The following is a 17,542-nucleotide window of genomic DNA, read 5'->3' as shown; positions in this document are numbered from 1 at the left end:
CACGAGCGTGGCCGAGAGCATGGCGGACTCTCCACAGCATCCTCCCCACCACTGCTGCTAAACACCGAGCCTCGAGAGATGAGCATACCGGAGTTCCTACTGGAAGTGTCCATCGTGGTGATAGCTGTAGTCTCGCTGTTGACAAACCTGTCAGTGCTGCTATGTTTCACCCAGAGCGCCGAGTTAAGATCCCACGTGCCAGGCATCTTCATCCTCAACCTGTCCTTCTCTAACATCCTCCTCACTATCATCAACATGCCCGCCACTTTCCTCGGAGTGGCCCAACGCGCGCAGCCCTTCGGGGACTCCTTCTGCCAAGCTGTCAGTTTTGCTGAGACTTTTCTCACCGCGAACGCGATGTTGAGCATGGCCGCGCTGAGCATGGACAGGTGGGTCGCGGTGGTGTTTCCCATGAGTTACTCCAGCAAGATGCGCTACAGGGACGCGTTCCTGATCGTGGCGTACTCCTGGCTGCACTCTCTCACCTTCTCTCTGACCCAGCTGCTCATGGACTGGGGAGGGTACAGCCACACTTACGCGTCGTGCACGGTCCGCCTGGACGGGGAGAAGAGGTCGCAGCTGGGGGCTTACGCGACCTTCACGGTGATGTTCCACTGCAGCAGCTTCGCGCTCTGCCTGCTCGTGCTTTGTTTCGCCTACCTGAAAGTTTTGAGAGTCGCCAGGTCTCACTGCAAGAGGATAGACGTGATTACAGTGCAGACTCTGCTTCTGCTGGTCGACATTCACCCCAGGTAAAGTATTACTTGAGATACAACTTTGAAGCTTTCGTTTCCACTGCGGGTTCTATTGTTTCAAAAGTGCAGTAGAAAACACTAAATTAATATGATATCACTTAAGGTGTTAGCTGTCATGTCAGGTATGAATAAATCCCTCTTTGTATGTCCGTCAGTGTGAAGGAGAGGTGTCTAGCGGAGCAGAAGAAGAGAAGGCGACGCGCCACGAAAAAAATTTGCATCTTCATCGGCACCTTCATCCTCTGCTTTTCGCCTTATGTTATAACAAGGTAAGCCTGATGTGTAGCTCACTGTCTGTTTATCACAGGCCTTTCATGACTCGTCTGTCTTCAGATGCTTTCACAATAATATCCCTGATGAAAATCTAACTTTGTAACATGTCCTGTGTGTCTGATGTGTCGATGATACAATAATGGCTTTATATTGATTGCGTCCTCCTGTGGTAAAGCATCTGACACACAGACTACACAATAACCTCAACACACAGTATGTAACTCAGAGGCAAGGGGTCTCAATCACAGCTCAGAGGTTGTAATATTTTAATGTATTCCTAATATTTGTATATAGAATATTTGCTATATCACAGTAAAAGAGTGCAGAATCCTATGTTTAATACATAGCTCTCTAACACAAAATTTCAACATCACAAGTTGTAATAACGAAACATGTACTGTAGAGACATTGCAATGAATTGCATCTTCCTGTGCAGTTATTCATATCCATGCATCTGCTATCTGCTGGTGTCCACCCAGTGTACCTAACGGATGCATGGAACTTTACACAGTAACATTTTTAAAGGAGCTTGATTCAGCTAATACACAGACATTATGGCCTATGAAAACCCATTTACGCATACTGGAGAAAAAAAAGCTACTATTTTTCTACCCAAGTCTTTTTTCATTATCATGAGAAAGTCTTATTAAGACTCATTATAACACAATTATTTCTTATTTTCTAATTATGGGAGATATGAGATATTAAAAAGTTGTCATTTGTCATTTTTTTTTCAAGTGCATGACAGAAATGGGCTTCAGCATACACTACATCAGAGTCAAGAGAATTGACTTCTTCTGCTTCTTCCTTGGCAGGATGGTGGAGTTGTTGCCCTCTGTGCACATTCCCCGCTACTGGGGCATGACCTCCAAATGTCTGTCCTACGCCAAGACCTCCAGCGACCCGTTTGTCTACTGCCTGCTGCGGCAGCAGTACAGGAAGGTCCTAGTTAGTATCATCAGCCGGTTACTGGGAAAGAAACACTACTCGCTGTCTATCCACAGCGCGAGCAGCACGCTGGACACCACAGACGACTACTGCATTGCAAGAATCACCTGAGATTGAAGTGCAAATATTTATTTGATTCAACAGCTGCATTCCTCCTGCAGGAAGGTCAAAGGTCAGGGTCTCTGAAGAGCAGCAGACCTGCAGATGGAAAGGAATCAGTGCCCTGCTCAAGGACACTTAAGAAACAGGGGTGGACCACGGTATTGTCCACTGAGAGAACTGTGGCAGACATAAAACAGCGTATATTTAATAAGACGGAGCTCTGATGTGTGCCAAAGGCCTCTTCAGACTCCACAGAATGCTGTTTCCACAGGGATATCAGTTTGCCCGCTGAGACGTTGCCAAGAGCACACTAAATAAAGCCCACAACACTATGTTTATTACTATTATCAATGTAAATGTACGGTTGAAGAAATCTTCCATTTGTTCAAAAGTGTCTTTATGTTACAGTGAAAGAACTGGAAAATTGTTCATTCTCTGACTGTTTTGAAGCTAATATTAACGTTTGTGTTGATAAGTGACATTTTAAACACGCACAGTGTAAAAAAAGGATGTGTGGAGATGTTATATCACAGCAAAAAGATTAAAGAATAAACTGCACTGCCACAGATAAACTGAGTCCATTATATAGTCTACACACAAGTGAAAAACTAGATTCAGGTAAAACTGTGAGTAATTCAAATGAAAGTTGTAGCAGTGTTCCACAACATTTTTGGCTTGTGCCCCTTAATCACGTGGGCTGTGAGTAATTCAAACAGAGAGAGAGAGTGAGTGAGTCATCTGAAAGATGTCTGAAGAGGTGAAAGTATCCAGTATTTCCCAAGAAAAGACTAAGCACAAGTCACAAGACAACCATTTTTAAAATGTCTTTAAAGTCCCCATACAGTAAAAAAGTGAATTCATGTATTTTTGATTATAAAGCAGTCCAATGTGCTATGCTAAGTTTCAATCCACAGAGGAATGTACACAGCCCGTATTCAGAAACTGTCTTAAAACGAGCCCTCGGGACTGGTTGTGATGTCACAAATATACTATATATAGATAAAAATGATGTGACTGTAGATAAAGATGGACAACGCAGCTACATTTCCTCCCACTAAATATCCCAGATCCGGGCACTGCCATGTTGTGATTTCCATCTTTATACACAGGCTATGGTAGAAAACGGCGCTACAGTCATTCCCTGGCTGCAATGACAGTGCAGTGACACAGAGAGTGCAGATGCAGAAGACCTGAAAACACTGACCAATCAGAGCGGGCTGGGCTTTTTCAGGAGGGGGTCTTAAAGAGACAGGCGTTTCAGACAAAACGTGAATACAAGTATATTCAGATGGACAGTATGGAAAAACTAATGTGTTTTTTGAACATTAAAGCATGTAAACATGTTCTAGTAGAAACTCAAAATACTACCAGTAGACCATAATAGGTCCCCTTTAATCATCTGGTGACCTCGCATATTTATCTTGGGTCCCTCGGGGGTCCTGGTCCTTATGTTGGGAACCATAGGAATTAAACATACATTCCTATAATAGTCTAATAATAGATGATGATTATAAGAATAAAACAGCGATGTTGACGCGGTTTCACAGACTTAGTGCAAAGATCTATTCTTGCCATGAATTGGTTAACAGGCTCGGCAGCCCTATCATGTCAAACGACAGGCATGAACTTTCCTCAATCCCACCCCCACAAGCCACGTTTCTTCCTCATGTTCCTACACACACACACACACACACACACAGACACACACACACACAGCTCCGTGCAGTGAAATACGATCAGCACTCGCTCGTAACGCACAGCAGTGAGCTGAAATCCTGGCGCGCCGCACTTTTTTTCGGGTCAGGGATGCTCCGCGCAGACAAAGGAAGGAGGTTTCCGTGCTGTGGGTGGTAATTATCATCCAGCCGTTAGAGAACGGCAAAGGCGCAGAGACAGACACACACTGCCACATCACACACCGCCGTTACTGCACTCCAATATGCATTTAGGACTTTTGGTGCTGCTTCTTTCCGTGACGAGAAGTTGTTGGTGCGCCCCGCAGCAGACTTGTTATCCAGGAGACGAGCTTTTAGGTAAGGTCACTTAGAAATATCACTTAGCCTACTTTACGACACAACATCGCGATGGGTAGAAAAGAGAACTGAAAGGCAGATTTTAATGAGCAATATAGACGATTTAAGACCAACTTCTGACGCTCCTGATCATCTAGAAACAACAAAAGGTCATATCATTCATGCTGAAGGCTAGTAAATCATCCATTTTGGGCTATTATTTTTCTTAAAGTCTATATTCTCCAGTCGTTCTCAGCTTCATCATATACAGTCACATTCCAGGCCTATAAAGTCTTGTTATCATGTAGATTTGACCATGACTGCATGTTGTTTTCACCTGTTGTTGTTTTAATCCCATCAGCCTCATCATAAACAGTCATAAAGCAGAAGCCTCGCTTTGGCTCATCTAATGCGTTTGAAGATGTCGCCTCCTAGCGTTTTATTTGTGACCCGCACATATTTTCACGCTCCCTCATGTTTGTTTTTTGGCTTGTGTTGTCTCACAGGTAGATGCAGCAACAATGTGGTTGGAGACAAACGTAGGTGGCTGATGCATTTCACCTTGTGTAATTTAGGGCCATACGTTACAGTGATATTTTAGATTTGAAGTGGGGTTGGATGAGGTAGGTTATCATCATACCAGGATTTAAAACTTTGATACATCACTAGCAAAAGTACTCTATAGGTCTTTCGATATCAGGGCAAAAGAAATCCATGGCACACAAAATAGGACACTGTGATTGTAGATCTGCTTTTTTTATATAGCTTTGGTAGTTTTGATACTATAAAATGTGTATTGTGTCATTTTGAAACATGTAGTATATAAAAGTAACAATAATTTTTGACAACCTTGGTATAAGGGGACTTACATAGTCAGTGTATTACCAACAAAAGATGGTGATCTGACACCTACACATACAACCCCATCCAAACTATGCCTTTAAATCATATTGATGATTGGTTATATAGATCAGTTTGTGTATGCCAGGTACAGGCAGTGTGCAAAATGACATAACAGGGCCAGTCCAGTGTCTACATAGAAATTGGGCTATGTGCCGTTAGATGAGATTCCAGGCCATGACTTGACCTTCAGGGCTGGAAAGCCAAACGTTTTGAAATACCAAGTGCCTCTGCAAGATGCAACAGGTCTCTCCAGATTTGTTTCTGAGAGGAGAAGCAGCTGCAGCACTTGAGTTCAAACTGCGGGGAAGGATTTATAGAGCTTCAAAAATCCCAGGCTGTACTTTTCCATTTTTTAATCACCAGGTGCGACACCTGCCAGGTTCAATTCAGGATCCGTTTATTTATACAGATCATAGTGTATTTTTCTTTCAGCACAAGCCCTAAAATAATTGAGTTATTTTGAAATTTACCAGACAAACTTTATTTTACTTACTAAACTATAAATTGAGTAAACAGATCATTTTCAAAAATGTAAATTACCAGCTGTCTCTGCTCTCTCTGCTCCACAGCTACTTGTACAGAGCTGAACCTGGGCTACTGTACCGATATGGAATACTCTAGGTGGGTGGTAGAGGTTGGTACTAATATGGGCGAAAACCAAACTGTGCCAGCTAATAACTTTAACCATACATACAGTACATCTTAAGACCTTGCTGTTATTATTTTGATTTCAATCTTATTTATAAGCTGATTATGGGCATGATGTTTAACAACTTCTGTTAAAATACTGCCGCTTCAGAACTATATTCCCCAACACCCTTGGCCACCGGAGTCGCCTGGAGGCAGAGTCAGGGGCAGAGTACCTCCTGCTGAGCGTGATTCATGGCCTGCTCAACGGGGAGTGCTCCCCTGAGATACGTCTCCTGGGCTGCTCGGTTCTCGCCTCACCCTGCCAGGATGACAAGATGATCAAACCCTGCCGCAGCACATGTGACGCGCTGAGGAAGGACTGTGCCCATGCCTTTGAAGCCATTGAAATGGCCTGGCCTTACTTCCTAGATTGTGATCGCTTCTTCGCCAGCGACCAGGAGGGCTGCTTTGACCCGCTGGCAGGCCTGAAAGGTATGGTTACACTCTTGTGTTTTCCTGTTTGGACCAATGCATTCATAATGCTCTGTGAAACAAACAAAGCGTCCTTCTCTCCATCCCTGAACCCTGCTGGCATCCCTCCTCCAGCTAGACAGGAGCTAGAAAGGTCCAGCCTCTCACCTGAAGAACCCAGCACCATTATCCAGTTCACCTACACATCCAACGCCCAGATGTATAGCTTGCTGAAGAGAACGGCAGCCAAGTGCTCCCAAATCTCTCATGTCTACAGCATTGGACGCAGCACAGAGGGAAAGGATCTTCTGGTTATTGAGTTCAGCAACAACCCCGGGCAGCACGAGCTATGTAAGTAAGGAAGAGCCGAAACTGGTTGTGGATAGGGATAGGGATAATGCATAATATGTCCATATTTTGTTTCAGCTTGTTCTGCTGACCCCAAATGGCCAAAAAAATCAACAAATGCAACTGTAAGCACGTGTCTGTCTGTGCTTTTGTCTGTAAACTGCAGTGGAGCCAGAGATCAAGCTGGTGGCCAACATGCATGGCAATGAAGTGCTGGGCCGCCAGCTGCTCATATACCTGGCCCAGTACCTGTGTTCTGAGTACGTTCTGGGGAACCAACGAATTCAAACCATTATCAACACCACCCGCATCCATATGCTGGCCTCCATGAATCCAGATGGCTATGAGCTGGCCGCCTCAGAGGTAGAGGATAACAGTGACCCGGAACTCAGCAACCAGGAAGTAAATATTGTTAACAGAAAAAAAAGACAAACCGCCATTATCTGCTCTCAGTCTCATTTTCTTTTCAGTCTGTTTGGCTTAAGGTGTGGAGGTGGAGGGATGAGTATACTCTGCTGAGGGAGTTTGAGCATCGCTAATGCGGAGGGTTTTCACAACGTTGTTTTGAGGTTGTGAAATGGGGCACCATCGAGCCCTATTATGACAATAATGTACTCTGCTCTGAGATTGTTGAAGATTCATTGTTAACATTATCATTTGGTCTTTAAATAGTGATTTACTTAAGAAGACAAGCAAAATACATCAGTGATTTTGGGAGGCTGCTGTTAAATTGAACTACTGTTCTCAAAAGTGATTCATTGGATGTAAGAGTTTAAGAGTACTCTAGCCTTCCACCTTCCATCTATCATCCATACTAACCAGAGAATTCAACACTTACCATCACCTCACTAGTTTATTTTTTGCACTGATAGAAGTCCCTCAGCAACGTTCATTCTAGTGTGCATTATTAAGTAGTTGGATTGTGAACAACTAAGACCAACTTGGTGCAGCTGAGTCTTAGGCTGTGGCTTAGAAGATTGGAGGTTCGATCCCCGGTCTGCATGTCGGAGTGTCCTTGGGCAAGTCACTGAACCCCACATTGCTCTTGAAAGCTGTGCTATTGGTGTGGGAATGTGCATCTCAATGATTAGACTGATGAGCAGATGGCACCTTGCATGGTAGCCTCTGCCATCAGTGTATGAATGTGTGTGTGAATGGGTGAATGTGCCTAGTACCGAAAAAAGCGCCTTGAGGGTCAGATGTCTAAAGAAGGCGTTATAAGTACAAGTCCATGTACCATTTAACTTTCTGACAAGCCTGAGAAAGTGGGACTTCAACATTGACACACATTCATCCCTGGAGCCTTTTAATGCTCAGTATAACGATACCGACAAATGATTCACTAGGTCTCAGGCCGTGTCACTGTGCATCTAACAAGCTCTGCATGTGCATTTCAAATGCATTTTAGGCCAAACTACTTTGTATTAATTCAGTCATTTATTCTGCATATTGTATTTCTTATAGTCATATTTTACCAAAGGGTATATATCAAAGGGTGAAATCTCAAACTGTTCCCATATTTGTATATGGCAACATAAGACAAATGTATGTAATTGTTGCATGTTATATGTAATAACATGCAACATTTTGCATCTACTTTTGACTGTTTGGATGGATAGATCATGGATTAAATGTATTTTCTGCTTGCCTCTTGTATTTATGAATTATGATTTCCTCTTGTTACTCCATTTGCTTCTTTGTCTCATGACGGATATATGGTCTTGTCTCCATGTTAACAATACACTTAACAGCAGGAGTCTAACAGGTTCCTTCCTGTACTTCTGACTAATATTCATATCATTTTCAATATTTTCTGTAAATAATAACTGCTCCGACTAACGTCTACACATCATCATGAATAATGTCACACTTTCTGACACTTTGTAATACTGCTAGTTGTGTGAACCTAAATGTTTCAGGGTCACTTGTTGAATGGGTGGACCAACGGACGGACCAATGCCCAGAATATTGACCTCAACCGCAATTTTCCAGACCTCACCTCTATTTTCTACCGGAACCGCCGCAGCAGGCACTACCGCATTGACCACATCGCAATCCCTGACTCCTACTGGTTTGGCAAGGTAAGGGGGTAGTTTTTATTAATCACATTAAGAGTAGATACAATATTTCAGCCTGGATCCCATAACAATTAAATCCTCTCTTTGGGCTGTAGGTGGCACCAGAGACCTATGCAGTGATGAAGTGGATCAGGTCTGTGCCCTTCGTTCAGTCTGCCAGCCTCCACGGAGGGGATCTGGTGGTCTCCTATCCCTTCGACTTCTCTAGACACCCGCATGAGGAGAGGATGTTCTCACCCACTCCGGATGAACAGGTAGGGAGGATGGATGTCTTGATTGAGGGATTAATGTTTGTTGGAAAAGTGCAACTGGATTGTCAGATTTCCTTTTCTCCCCACATGTCATGCACAGGTCCTCAAGCAGCTGGCTCGTACCTATGCAGACGCCCATGACACCATGGCAAACAATGACACGGAGAGGTGTGGAGCCAACTTTTACAGAACAAGGGGCATCATCAATGGGGCATTGTGGTACAGCTTCGCTGGGGGTGAGATACAATACTTTTCAACCTACGGAGAGAACCATGTTAGCTTTTCTACCTCTCTTGTTGCTGGTGAGGGACTCATTAATAACATGTCTCCATTGCAGGTATGTCAGACTTCAACTACTTGCACACTAATTGTCTGGAGATCACCGTGGAACTCGGCTGTGACAAATTCCCCTCAGAGGCTGAGCTTTACCCAGAGTGGAAGAGGAATAAGGAAGCTCTGCTCAGTTTTATGGAGTCGGTAAGTGTCTTAGACAGGCTTCGTGACAAGTTTGTGTTCAAATGTGCATGTTTTTTTTGTTGCTTTTTTTCTTTTACATTGTATTATTTTATTCAGTTGATAGCGGAAGGATGAATATTTGACAATAAAAGTGTAAAATGGTAACCATTTGTCAGGTCAATTTTGCTGGTAGGACACTCTTAGCAAGCAGGTTTTAAAGACAAGAAAGGACAGAAAGGATAAAAACAATATTACTGTCACTGTGTGACAGCGTATATACATAAGTGACATAAGCACTTGACCCAGAACAAAAGTGTGAATGTAGTATGGCTTTCCACTGTGCTCCCTGTCCCTGAACAGGTCCATCGAGGGATAAAGGGAGTAGTTCAGGATGGAGATGGAAATGGGATAAAAGGTGCAACTATCTCTGTCAGGGGGATTAGGAAAGATACCACCACAGGTAAACACAGTACTACTTGGTTACATATTTCCCAGTTGGTAGCCTTTAACTTTGTTGATCATTCTTCGTTGCTGCTGTTTATCGTGACTCAAGCCTTTTCTTCAGCAGTCAACCCAAAGGTAGGCTACTCTCTCTTAGACATACATTTCAAAAAGGCAGCTCCACAGTCCATCAAACAATAGTATGCCTATTTTATTAAAGGTGCTTTAATTCTCTCCTTAATGCACCACTTAATGCATTTACCTGTCTGTCACTCAATGTATAAAAAAGTCCCGGGATATTTGAGCATGGAATGTACCCCTTTTACACATCTTTAATGTAATCAAGCAGGTTTATTAAAAACATGCCATAGCATTTATATGTGAAAATAATAATCTCTGCTATTCCTGCTAGTCAACTTATTTCTCAAAGCAGACTTTTTGCCTCATAAGTAGGAAAGGGGTAACTAATACCATGAACGGGGGCTCAGTTCCATTTAGTACCAGCAAGGTGTACCAGCAAGCTAGGTGGGGATTTCTTAAAGGGGGCATATTATGCTCATTTTCAGGTTCATACTTTTTGTGTTTCTACTATGTTGTTCAAAAACATGCTTTAATAACACATTGTTTTTCTCATAGTGTCCGTCTGAATATACCTGTATGCACCCTCTGTCTGAAACGCTCTGCTTCAGCGCCTGTCTCCTTAAGCCCCCCACCCAAAAGGAAGTCCTGAGGGCTCCTTTAAAGACACAGTTTCTGAATATGGGTTGTGTGCATTTCTTTGTGCATTGAGCATTTTGATACAATCACAGAATGTAATGTTGACTTACAATCAAATAAGATATTGAAACCTTACTTCTATTATATAAGTTCTATTGATAAGGGACCTTTAACTTTTCCTTTAGCACCATCACCAGCTCAGAATGTCTAATACTTTTGTTTATGACTAAATACCTGCAAAACAAATAACATTCCCATTAACATCAGCTTTTCATGGTGTTTCATGTGTTTAATGTTTGCATGCTAAAACTCTAAACTAAGATGATGAACATTGTAAACATACGTGCAAAACATCAGCATGTTAGCATTTTCATTGTGAGTATGCTAGCATTAGTATTCAGCTCAAAGCACAGCTGTGCCCAAATTCAGCCCCATAGACCATCTGGCATGGCCGTAGGCTTGTTTCTTTGTACATTCTCCCCTTTTGTTTCTCACACTTTACTGTGCTCTTACTGTACTTTTCCTTCCTTACCTCGCTTCATTTGTTCCAGCTGAAGATGGAGACTACTGGCGGCTGCTGAATCCGGGTACTCACATCCTGACAGTCACAGCCAAGGGTTACTCCAGGGTCAGTAAGAGGGTTTATCTGCCCCACAACATGAACAAAGCTGGACGTGTCGACTTTGTCTTGGAGAAGGTAGGATCTTTGCCTTACTTATCTTGTTCAAACAATGCTATTTAAATATAATTTTAAGCCTTACTTTCTACCCATGCATGGTTTAGTTTTAGTAGAGATTTAGGGCGCACTCACACTGTCCATACTGACCTTGGACGTGCTTGTCGGCCACGGCCTGTTTGGGAGAGGTGGGCTTTTGTAAAGGAGGTTTGCACATGTACGAGCACGAACATGCTCACGTGTAGGAGCACGAGCACGAGCACGAGCCCTACTGCGGTTCTGACGTCATTTTATGTGCGCCTGTTCGGACATAGAAAAAAAAAAAAGGACCATGCTCAGACATTTAAAATAATGGCGGCTTACATCAAAATGAGTCCCAAAAAAACACACAGCCAAAAAACGTTACCATGCTTTCTGCGCTGCTTTCCATTATGTGGCCAAGAGGCCGCACGCTTTTTTTAAACAAAGCGACACATCCTGATGACGTCCATCATGCGTGTGACGTGTTACGGCGTGATGACGTATAGGAAGGCATGAAGCATTCGCTCCGAGGCCCAGGCAGTGTGAGTACAAACGGGCCTGGGCTGCGGGGGGAGAGGGAGGGGGGACAAGTACCCTAAAGCACGGGGGAACGGTACGGATGGACAATGTGAGTGTGCCCTTATTATACCAGACTTAGATACTAGTAAACACTAATACAACTAATACAAATACAAGTTCAAAATTCAATAAATACTAAATGGACGGTCCTTCACAATCCCTGCTCTCCATTCTCTCCATTTCCCTTGTCCTGCATCCAGGTTCCCATAGAACCCGATATCAACGACCACCTCTTCCCCACGGTAGACACATGGGATCGATTCGACCCGTACAACCAGTTTGAGCGCTACAGCGAGCCAGTCGCAAGTGAGGGAGGGATAGAGAGGCAGGAAAAACCATGGTGGTGGAACTACTTCTCCCAGTCTGGCATCTCACCTCCACACTGGCTGCTGCGAAGTGTCTAGACGCATTAAAAGACAATAAAGATCCTAGCATACCACTATGAGACTGGTGATGGACAATCCCACATCTAGGAGCTGAGACACTTAAGTCAGCAGTACCTAAATAGGTTTCAGTGCTTCCTGGAAGGATGTGAAAAAGCTTTTTTTTTTTTTTCACCAGGCAACAAATTTGATTGGGGCCTGTAAGTGGAGTTTTGGCCAATAGTGCTTTGCAGCTGCATTTAACTTGTTTTAAGTAAAAAAAAAATAACCACTGGGAATTAAAGGATTTATTGATGCCTCAATTGTCCAACTTTTAAAGATGGTTTAAAGATGTCAAAACAACTATGCACTTATTTGAATATTGTGATCAGACATTACAATTTCACATGTGTCGGCAGCTGCATAAAATGTTTTTGTGTGTGCACATTTTTAAAAATTGAGTTGAGAACAAATTTCATGCAGCAAGATTTGACAGTTGTTGTTTTTTTTTTTTTAATAATTACTTTCCACAGGTTATTTTCCTGTGTGTTTTAGCCTCATTTTATGCGTTATACACGGCGTAAGCAAAAGTCAAAATTGCCTGGACCTGTAAGAGCACCTTATATTTAGCACCACATTTAAACTTGGATTAGCAGCAATAAGCAATTCTTGCTTTGTTTGTTTTTCACAAGCATAATAAATACATGAATAAGTATTTGTGGCATATCTCGTTCATTTTTTTTTTTTTAATTTAAAAGTGATTTAGTAAAATGTTTAAGAGTTTAAAACAGGTCCTATTTGTTTTATCCCGTCAGCTCTAACCTGTTGTCGGAACCTTAGGCCACCAGAGGGCGCCAGAGAACATGTAATGACAGACTGCCAACTTTTTTAAAGTCAGTGATGACCAGTGGTCAATAGTAAGGGGCGTTTGTACTCATCCATTCATGAATTCGTGTATTTATTCACAAACGCTTTTTTTTTTACCCAGAGATAATTGGTTTAATATGTTGATTGTACAGTCTGTGCAAAAATGAATACGTCTGAACTGAAAGATCCAAGTACAAGTACCCAGAGGTCGCAAGAAAAGAAAATGATCCGTCAGGGTCAAGCTGCTGCTGCTAGACCTTTCAACTTCGAAGTGATCTGGCGGAGGAACACTTAAAAAATAGACATTGGCTTACTGCTGCCCAGGCGCGTGTTGTATCCTTGCGCCCTCACATTATGACAGGTACGTTTGCTTTGTGATTGTCACCTGTTTCTTTTTAGCTAGGCTAACAACCGAGGAGTTTTGCTAACAGTTTCTGCAGGTAAAACGTTTACATAAAGTCATTATTATGAGCTAGTCGGCACATTACATATGATCTTTCTAACAGCACAACAGTGACGTTATGCTAAGTTGCTGAGTTATGTGTTTGTGAGCGAATACACAACATGCTAAGTTTCTGACAACTGACAAGCCTTTCCTTCAGCAGTCAACTTAAAGGTAGGCTACTCTCTCACAGAAGTCCAAGTTATTAAGCCACTTTAATTCTCTCATATACCACTTAATGCGTTCACCTGTCTGTCACTCAATGTGACAATGTTGTAGAGCGGGTCGTCCACTGAAGGAGAAGATTGGAGGTTCGATCCCATCCCTGGCTCCTCCATTCAGGGGTGGGACTTGATAAGAGTGTATTGATACCAATGCTGGTATGGATTCTGCTTATCTGTCCTTTATCGACACGATTCCCTCGATTGCTGGTTGATTATCAGAGTGGAAAAAATAGCAGGCCAACACAGGTTTTATTTTAGCTGAGTCTGAACATAGTGAAGATGAAATTAGATGATATTTGTAGAGCTTTCTATTTGATTTTGGCTTTCAAGGTTTTGAAAGAAGAAAATCTACTATGCCTGCCTGGGTGGTGCTAATGTTATTATAATGCCATGCTTTGGACTGTTTCTTCCTCTCTGCCATGCCTCCTCCTTCCAACAGTGTATTAGTTTGACCTCTTTGTTTTACAATGTGAAACTGTCAGAAAAACATGCCGGCGTTGAGGCAGAAACATACGTACGCATCTTGTTAGCGGTTCTCAACTGGAACCGGTTCTTGATGCCCCATTCCTACTCCAGTCTGCATGTCAAAGTTTGGCATGCAGACTGGAACCCCAAATTACTAAGCATACAAATAAGGGACCATGCATTGCCATTTGCCCAATGACTACAAATAATGTAATGATAATGACAAACATAAGAACTGCCCATGGTTGCACTAGTCTGCAACATCTGTTTATTTAGGTCCATCCAGCGTAATCCATCTGCACCACCTGCATCCCACAGCTTACCCATTTGACACAGCTGGAGCTGAGGATGTACAGCAGTCTATCAATAATATCTGCTAGGGACTAGATCGCGTGCAACCTCTCCTGACCTCACAGTCCATCTGTTATCTGTTTCTAAAGCACACTGACCTGTGCTTGAACTAATGTATGCAAGCGTATTAGGCCAGAGTATGATTCATATCCATAATCTATCCCATAATTAGCTGCACAGCCTGCACTATATGATAGTATAGTCGACATTATGCGATCCATGCCGTTAACAAGGAATCTAAAGTAGTTATTGACCCTGTAGACTGGTCATCCAGCTTTTAACAATGATGAGCTTAATGAAGCCTGCAGTAGGTGGAGAACCATTTTCATTGGGATGTATCCGTGAACTAAATTGAATCCAACACATATGATGTGTGGGACATACCAATTACTGTTTAATAAACGTCTCATGTTGGACATCCTAATGTTCCCAATACATCCTACAAATGGGATTTATGGATGTAAACCATTAATGTTATAAAGTGATGGGTTAATTTTATACTTAAAGATATAATCCGTAAGATTTTCATCTGACTCTAAAATTGCCTGTAGGTATGAATGGTTGTCTGTCTCTGTTCGTCTCTATGTGCCCTGCGATAGACTGGCGTCCTTTCCAGGGTGGACCCCGCCTCACACCCGATGTCAGCTGGGATCGGCTCCAGCCCCCCCGCGACCCCAACAGAGACAAGCGGTTGAAGATGAATGAATAATTGTCTTTTTGTGTTACTATCTAGTTAAAACAATGGTGGTTGATGATATGACCAACAAATATAAGTACTTGTTGCCTCTTTGTCCAAGTATTCCAATATCTGTATCTGTGGCGACACTCTCTCCCTATATGCAAATACGGCGCCATGTCAGTGACGCTGCTGACAGCGGTTGGTCTGCCAGGTAGAGCTCGTCACTGCCGGTTATACTGTGTTTCATTGTCATTGTCAGGCTTGTAGTATGGTAAGGTGTGTGTGTGTGTGTGTGTGTGTGTGTGTGTGTGTGTGTGTGTGTGTGTGTGTGTGTGTGTGTGTGTGTGTGTGTGTGTGTGTGTGTGTGTGTGTGTGTGTGTGTGTGTGTGTGTGTGTGTGTGTGTGTGTGTGTGTGTGTGTGTGTGTGTGTGTGTGTGTGTGTGTGTGTGTGTGTGTGTGTGTACGTGTAAGAGGTAACGTATAGGGGACGGACCGGAAGTAGAGACGTAAATGTGCATAAAAAAAAAGAGTCAACACACATAGCGACTGTGAACCTGACAAGATGGGAGGCTTTGAAAGAACAGGCTCGTCTGCACTTACATCTTACTGCCAAAGAGGCCGCTAGATACAAGGTCTCAAATCTTACGGATTATGACTTTAAGCCATGGTAAGGTCTGTTTGACAGCCAACCTTAAGTTTGGGTCTGTAACAGCAGCATGAGTGCCTTTTATGTGTTACCATACAATGGAAGCGAAACTGTCAAAGTCTTTGCCTTTTTAACCCCAAGACCTCAAGAAAAAGCGATGCTGGCAGTAATTAGAGTTTAGAGTGATAAAACCTTATCTTCGGATGTATCACTTGATAAATGCTCACATTCTTTTAACCTTTTCACCCTTCAGCATTTGTTAAGGCTAGCTGAACTCTGGATACATGCAGGGCATGCAGCTATGATTATGCGTTTGTTACTACCTGTTCACCTTATGAACTCCAGAACAAGTTATCACACATTTTTATATCTAGTGTACACTGGGTGACAACAGCTCAAAGACGCTGAAAACCTATTTTCTTAATCAGCGATGGATGAAATGAACATACAACTTCCTTCCCATGTTTGAACAGTTTTGGTAATTTCCTTTGAAAGATTTCTATCAGGATTGAGAAACATTTTGATGACAGTTGAAGGATGATACTAATGTTGCCAGGCTACTGTCAAAACAAATCTAAATGATAAACATGAATGGTAAGGATTTTTTTTTTTTCTCCAAAATTTCACTTTGATTGTTGATATTAAATGATAGTGAGGAAGCTTTGAAATTTGAAATCAAGTTTTCAGGGCTTCTAATGCTAGCTGCAGTGATGGCTTCTCCACAAGATACATCATGTAGATCATCGCAAATACAGCTCCGGAAGGGATGTAGCTGTTTTTAGAGTGGAAGTAGACTATTTTTAACTAGCTATCTGCTATGCTGTCTACTAATCAACTCCTTGGTCATGACAAAATTTAGTAACTTGCACCACTGCAAGAAAACATGTTACACCGTGGCCTAACAGCACTATCATGTCACTTTGAATTTCTCTGTACACACTTGGGGGAGGATGGGTGGAAAAAGCTGTAAGATATGCCCCTCAAAGAAACACAACTTCTGGCAAAAGTTCAGCTCAAAACAACGCACTGCACAGTGTTGCGTCACTCCAGTGGGGAGTGCGCCAGTTAAGACATAATAGAAAATATTGTAATCGGTGGGTTGAACAAAGTCTGGCTTGAAGCCAGCGACGAAGCTAGCGAAGGCTAACAAGTGATCAAGATGGCTTTGCCGGGGAGGAAAGCTGTTAAGTTGGCTGTATGAACTTAAATTCAGGTAGCGCTAACTGCAGCGCCAGTTGGTCACAGCAGGCTGGAGGCCAGCAGCAGTGCTGGGTCCTAACCTGAGTCAGGGAGTCTGATCCCAGTGCTGCAGTTTGCGCCATCTGAACTTGAGCTGCTACTGTTGCTAACCAAAGGTCTTCCCTCCGTCCCTTACGGCCGCAAATATGATCTAATTCTGTGGGAATCACTGCACTGCACAACGTTTACATGTTTTGCTGGAATAAATCATCAATGGGCTCCTTCCTTTTGTATTGCATTTGGTAATGGACTTGAATAGACTTAATACGAGAGGAGCTGGGACCGGTCGAGTTGGTAAGTCTTTCAAAACACTGCGTGAATTTGCCAACAAAGAGCCTGGGATGATTTTACACCGGAATTTCACATTAACACTAGTGTAGGGTGACCAGACATCCCCGGTATATATATATATATATACACAAATCTTGTAAAAAATCATATGGTGTTAGGAGGAGGCCTTAGTTTGTGTGAAGTGTCTGGCTGATACCTGTTTATCACAGCTGATTTTATGGATGTTCTTGATCTCAGCTACTTTGATCAGAGGAAAAAAAACCTCATTGTTAATCATTCCTTTGTAATTAAGGCGAAATAGTGTGAGAGAAACTG

At 42.7% G+C, this 17,542-nt stretch overlaps 2 protein-coding genes across 2 annotated transcripts; both read left to right on the top strand.

Moving 5' to 3' along the window:
- Positions 1 to 2,087, top strand: gpr78a (G protein-coupled receptor 78a; the record flags this gene model as incomplete). Its single annotated transcript, XM_083933698.1, has 3 exons — positions 1 to 752; positions 911 to 1,024; positions 1,844 to 2,087. Exons 1-3 carry the CDS (start codon positions 79 to 81, stop codon positions 2,085 to 2,087), a joined length of 1,032 nt encoding a protein of 343 aa, XP_083789824.1. The 5' UTR covers positions 1 to 78.
- A 1,783-nt stretch (positions 2,088 to 3,870) lies between these two features.
- On the top strand, positions 3,871 to 12,712 carry cpz (carboxypeptidase Z). Its single transcript, XM_083938025.1, has 13 exons — positions 3,871 to 4,111; positions 4,597 to 4,629; positions 5,563 to 5,614; positions 5,793 to 6,115; positions 6,230 to 6,445; positions 6,609 to 6,844; positions 8,362 to 8,523; positions 8,616 to 8,774; positions 8,872 to 9,007; positions 9,109 to 9,248; positions 9,588 to 9,687; positions 10,937 to 11,082; positions 11,862 to 12,712. The coding sequence occupies exons 1-13, from the start codon at positions 4,018 to 4,020 to the stop codon at positions 12,063 to 12,065; spliced, it is 2,001 nt and encodes a 666-aa protein (XP_083794151.1). The 5' UTR covers positions 3,871 to 4,017; the 3' UTR covers positions 12,066 to 12,712.
- Positions 12,713 to 17,542: the final 4,830 nt, after the last annotated feature.

The sequence above is a fragment of the Echiichthys vipera genome (genome assembly GCF_963691815.1).
Source record: "Echiichthys vipera genome assembly, chromosome: 2".
Lineage (NCBI taxonomy): Eukaryota > Metazoa > Chordata > Actinopteri > Perciformes > Trachinidae > Echiichthys > Echiichthys vipera.
This window is presented reverse-complemented; position numbering and strand designations above follow the sequence as displayed.

Bases quoted from the DNA above. Each gene is read 5' to 3' on its own strand.
- cpz (XM_083938025.1), top strand. From the start codon at position 4,018: ATGCATTTAGGACTTTTGGTGCTGCTTCTTTCCGTGACGAGAAGTTGT. The intron at 4,112-4,596 runs GTAAGGTCACTT...GTTGTCTCACAG, and splicing joins TCCAGGAGACGAGCTTTTAG to GTAGATGCAGCAACAATGTG. The intron at 9,249-9,587 runs GTAAGTGTCTTA...GTCCCTGAACAG, and splicing joins TGCTCAGTTTTATGGAGTCG to GTCCATCGAGGGATAAAGGG.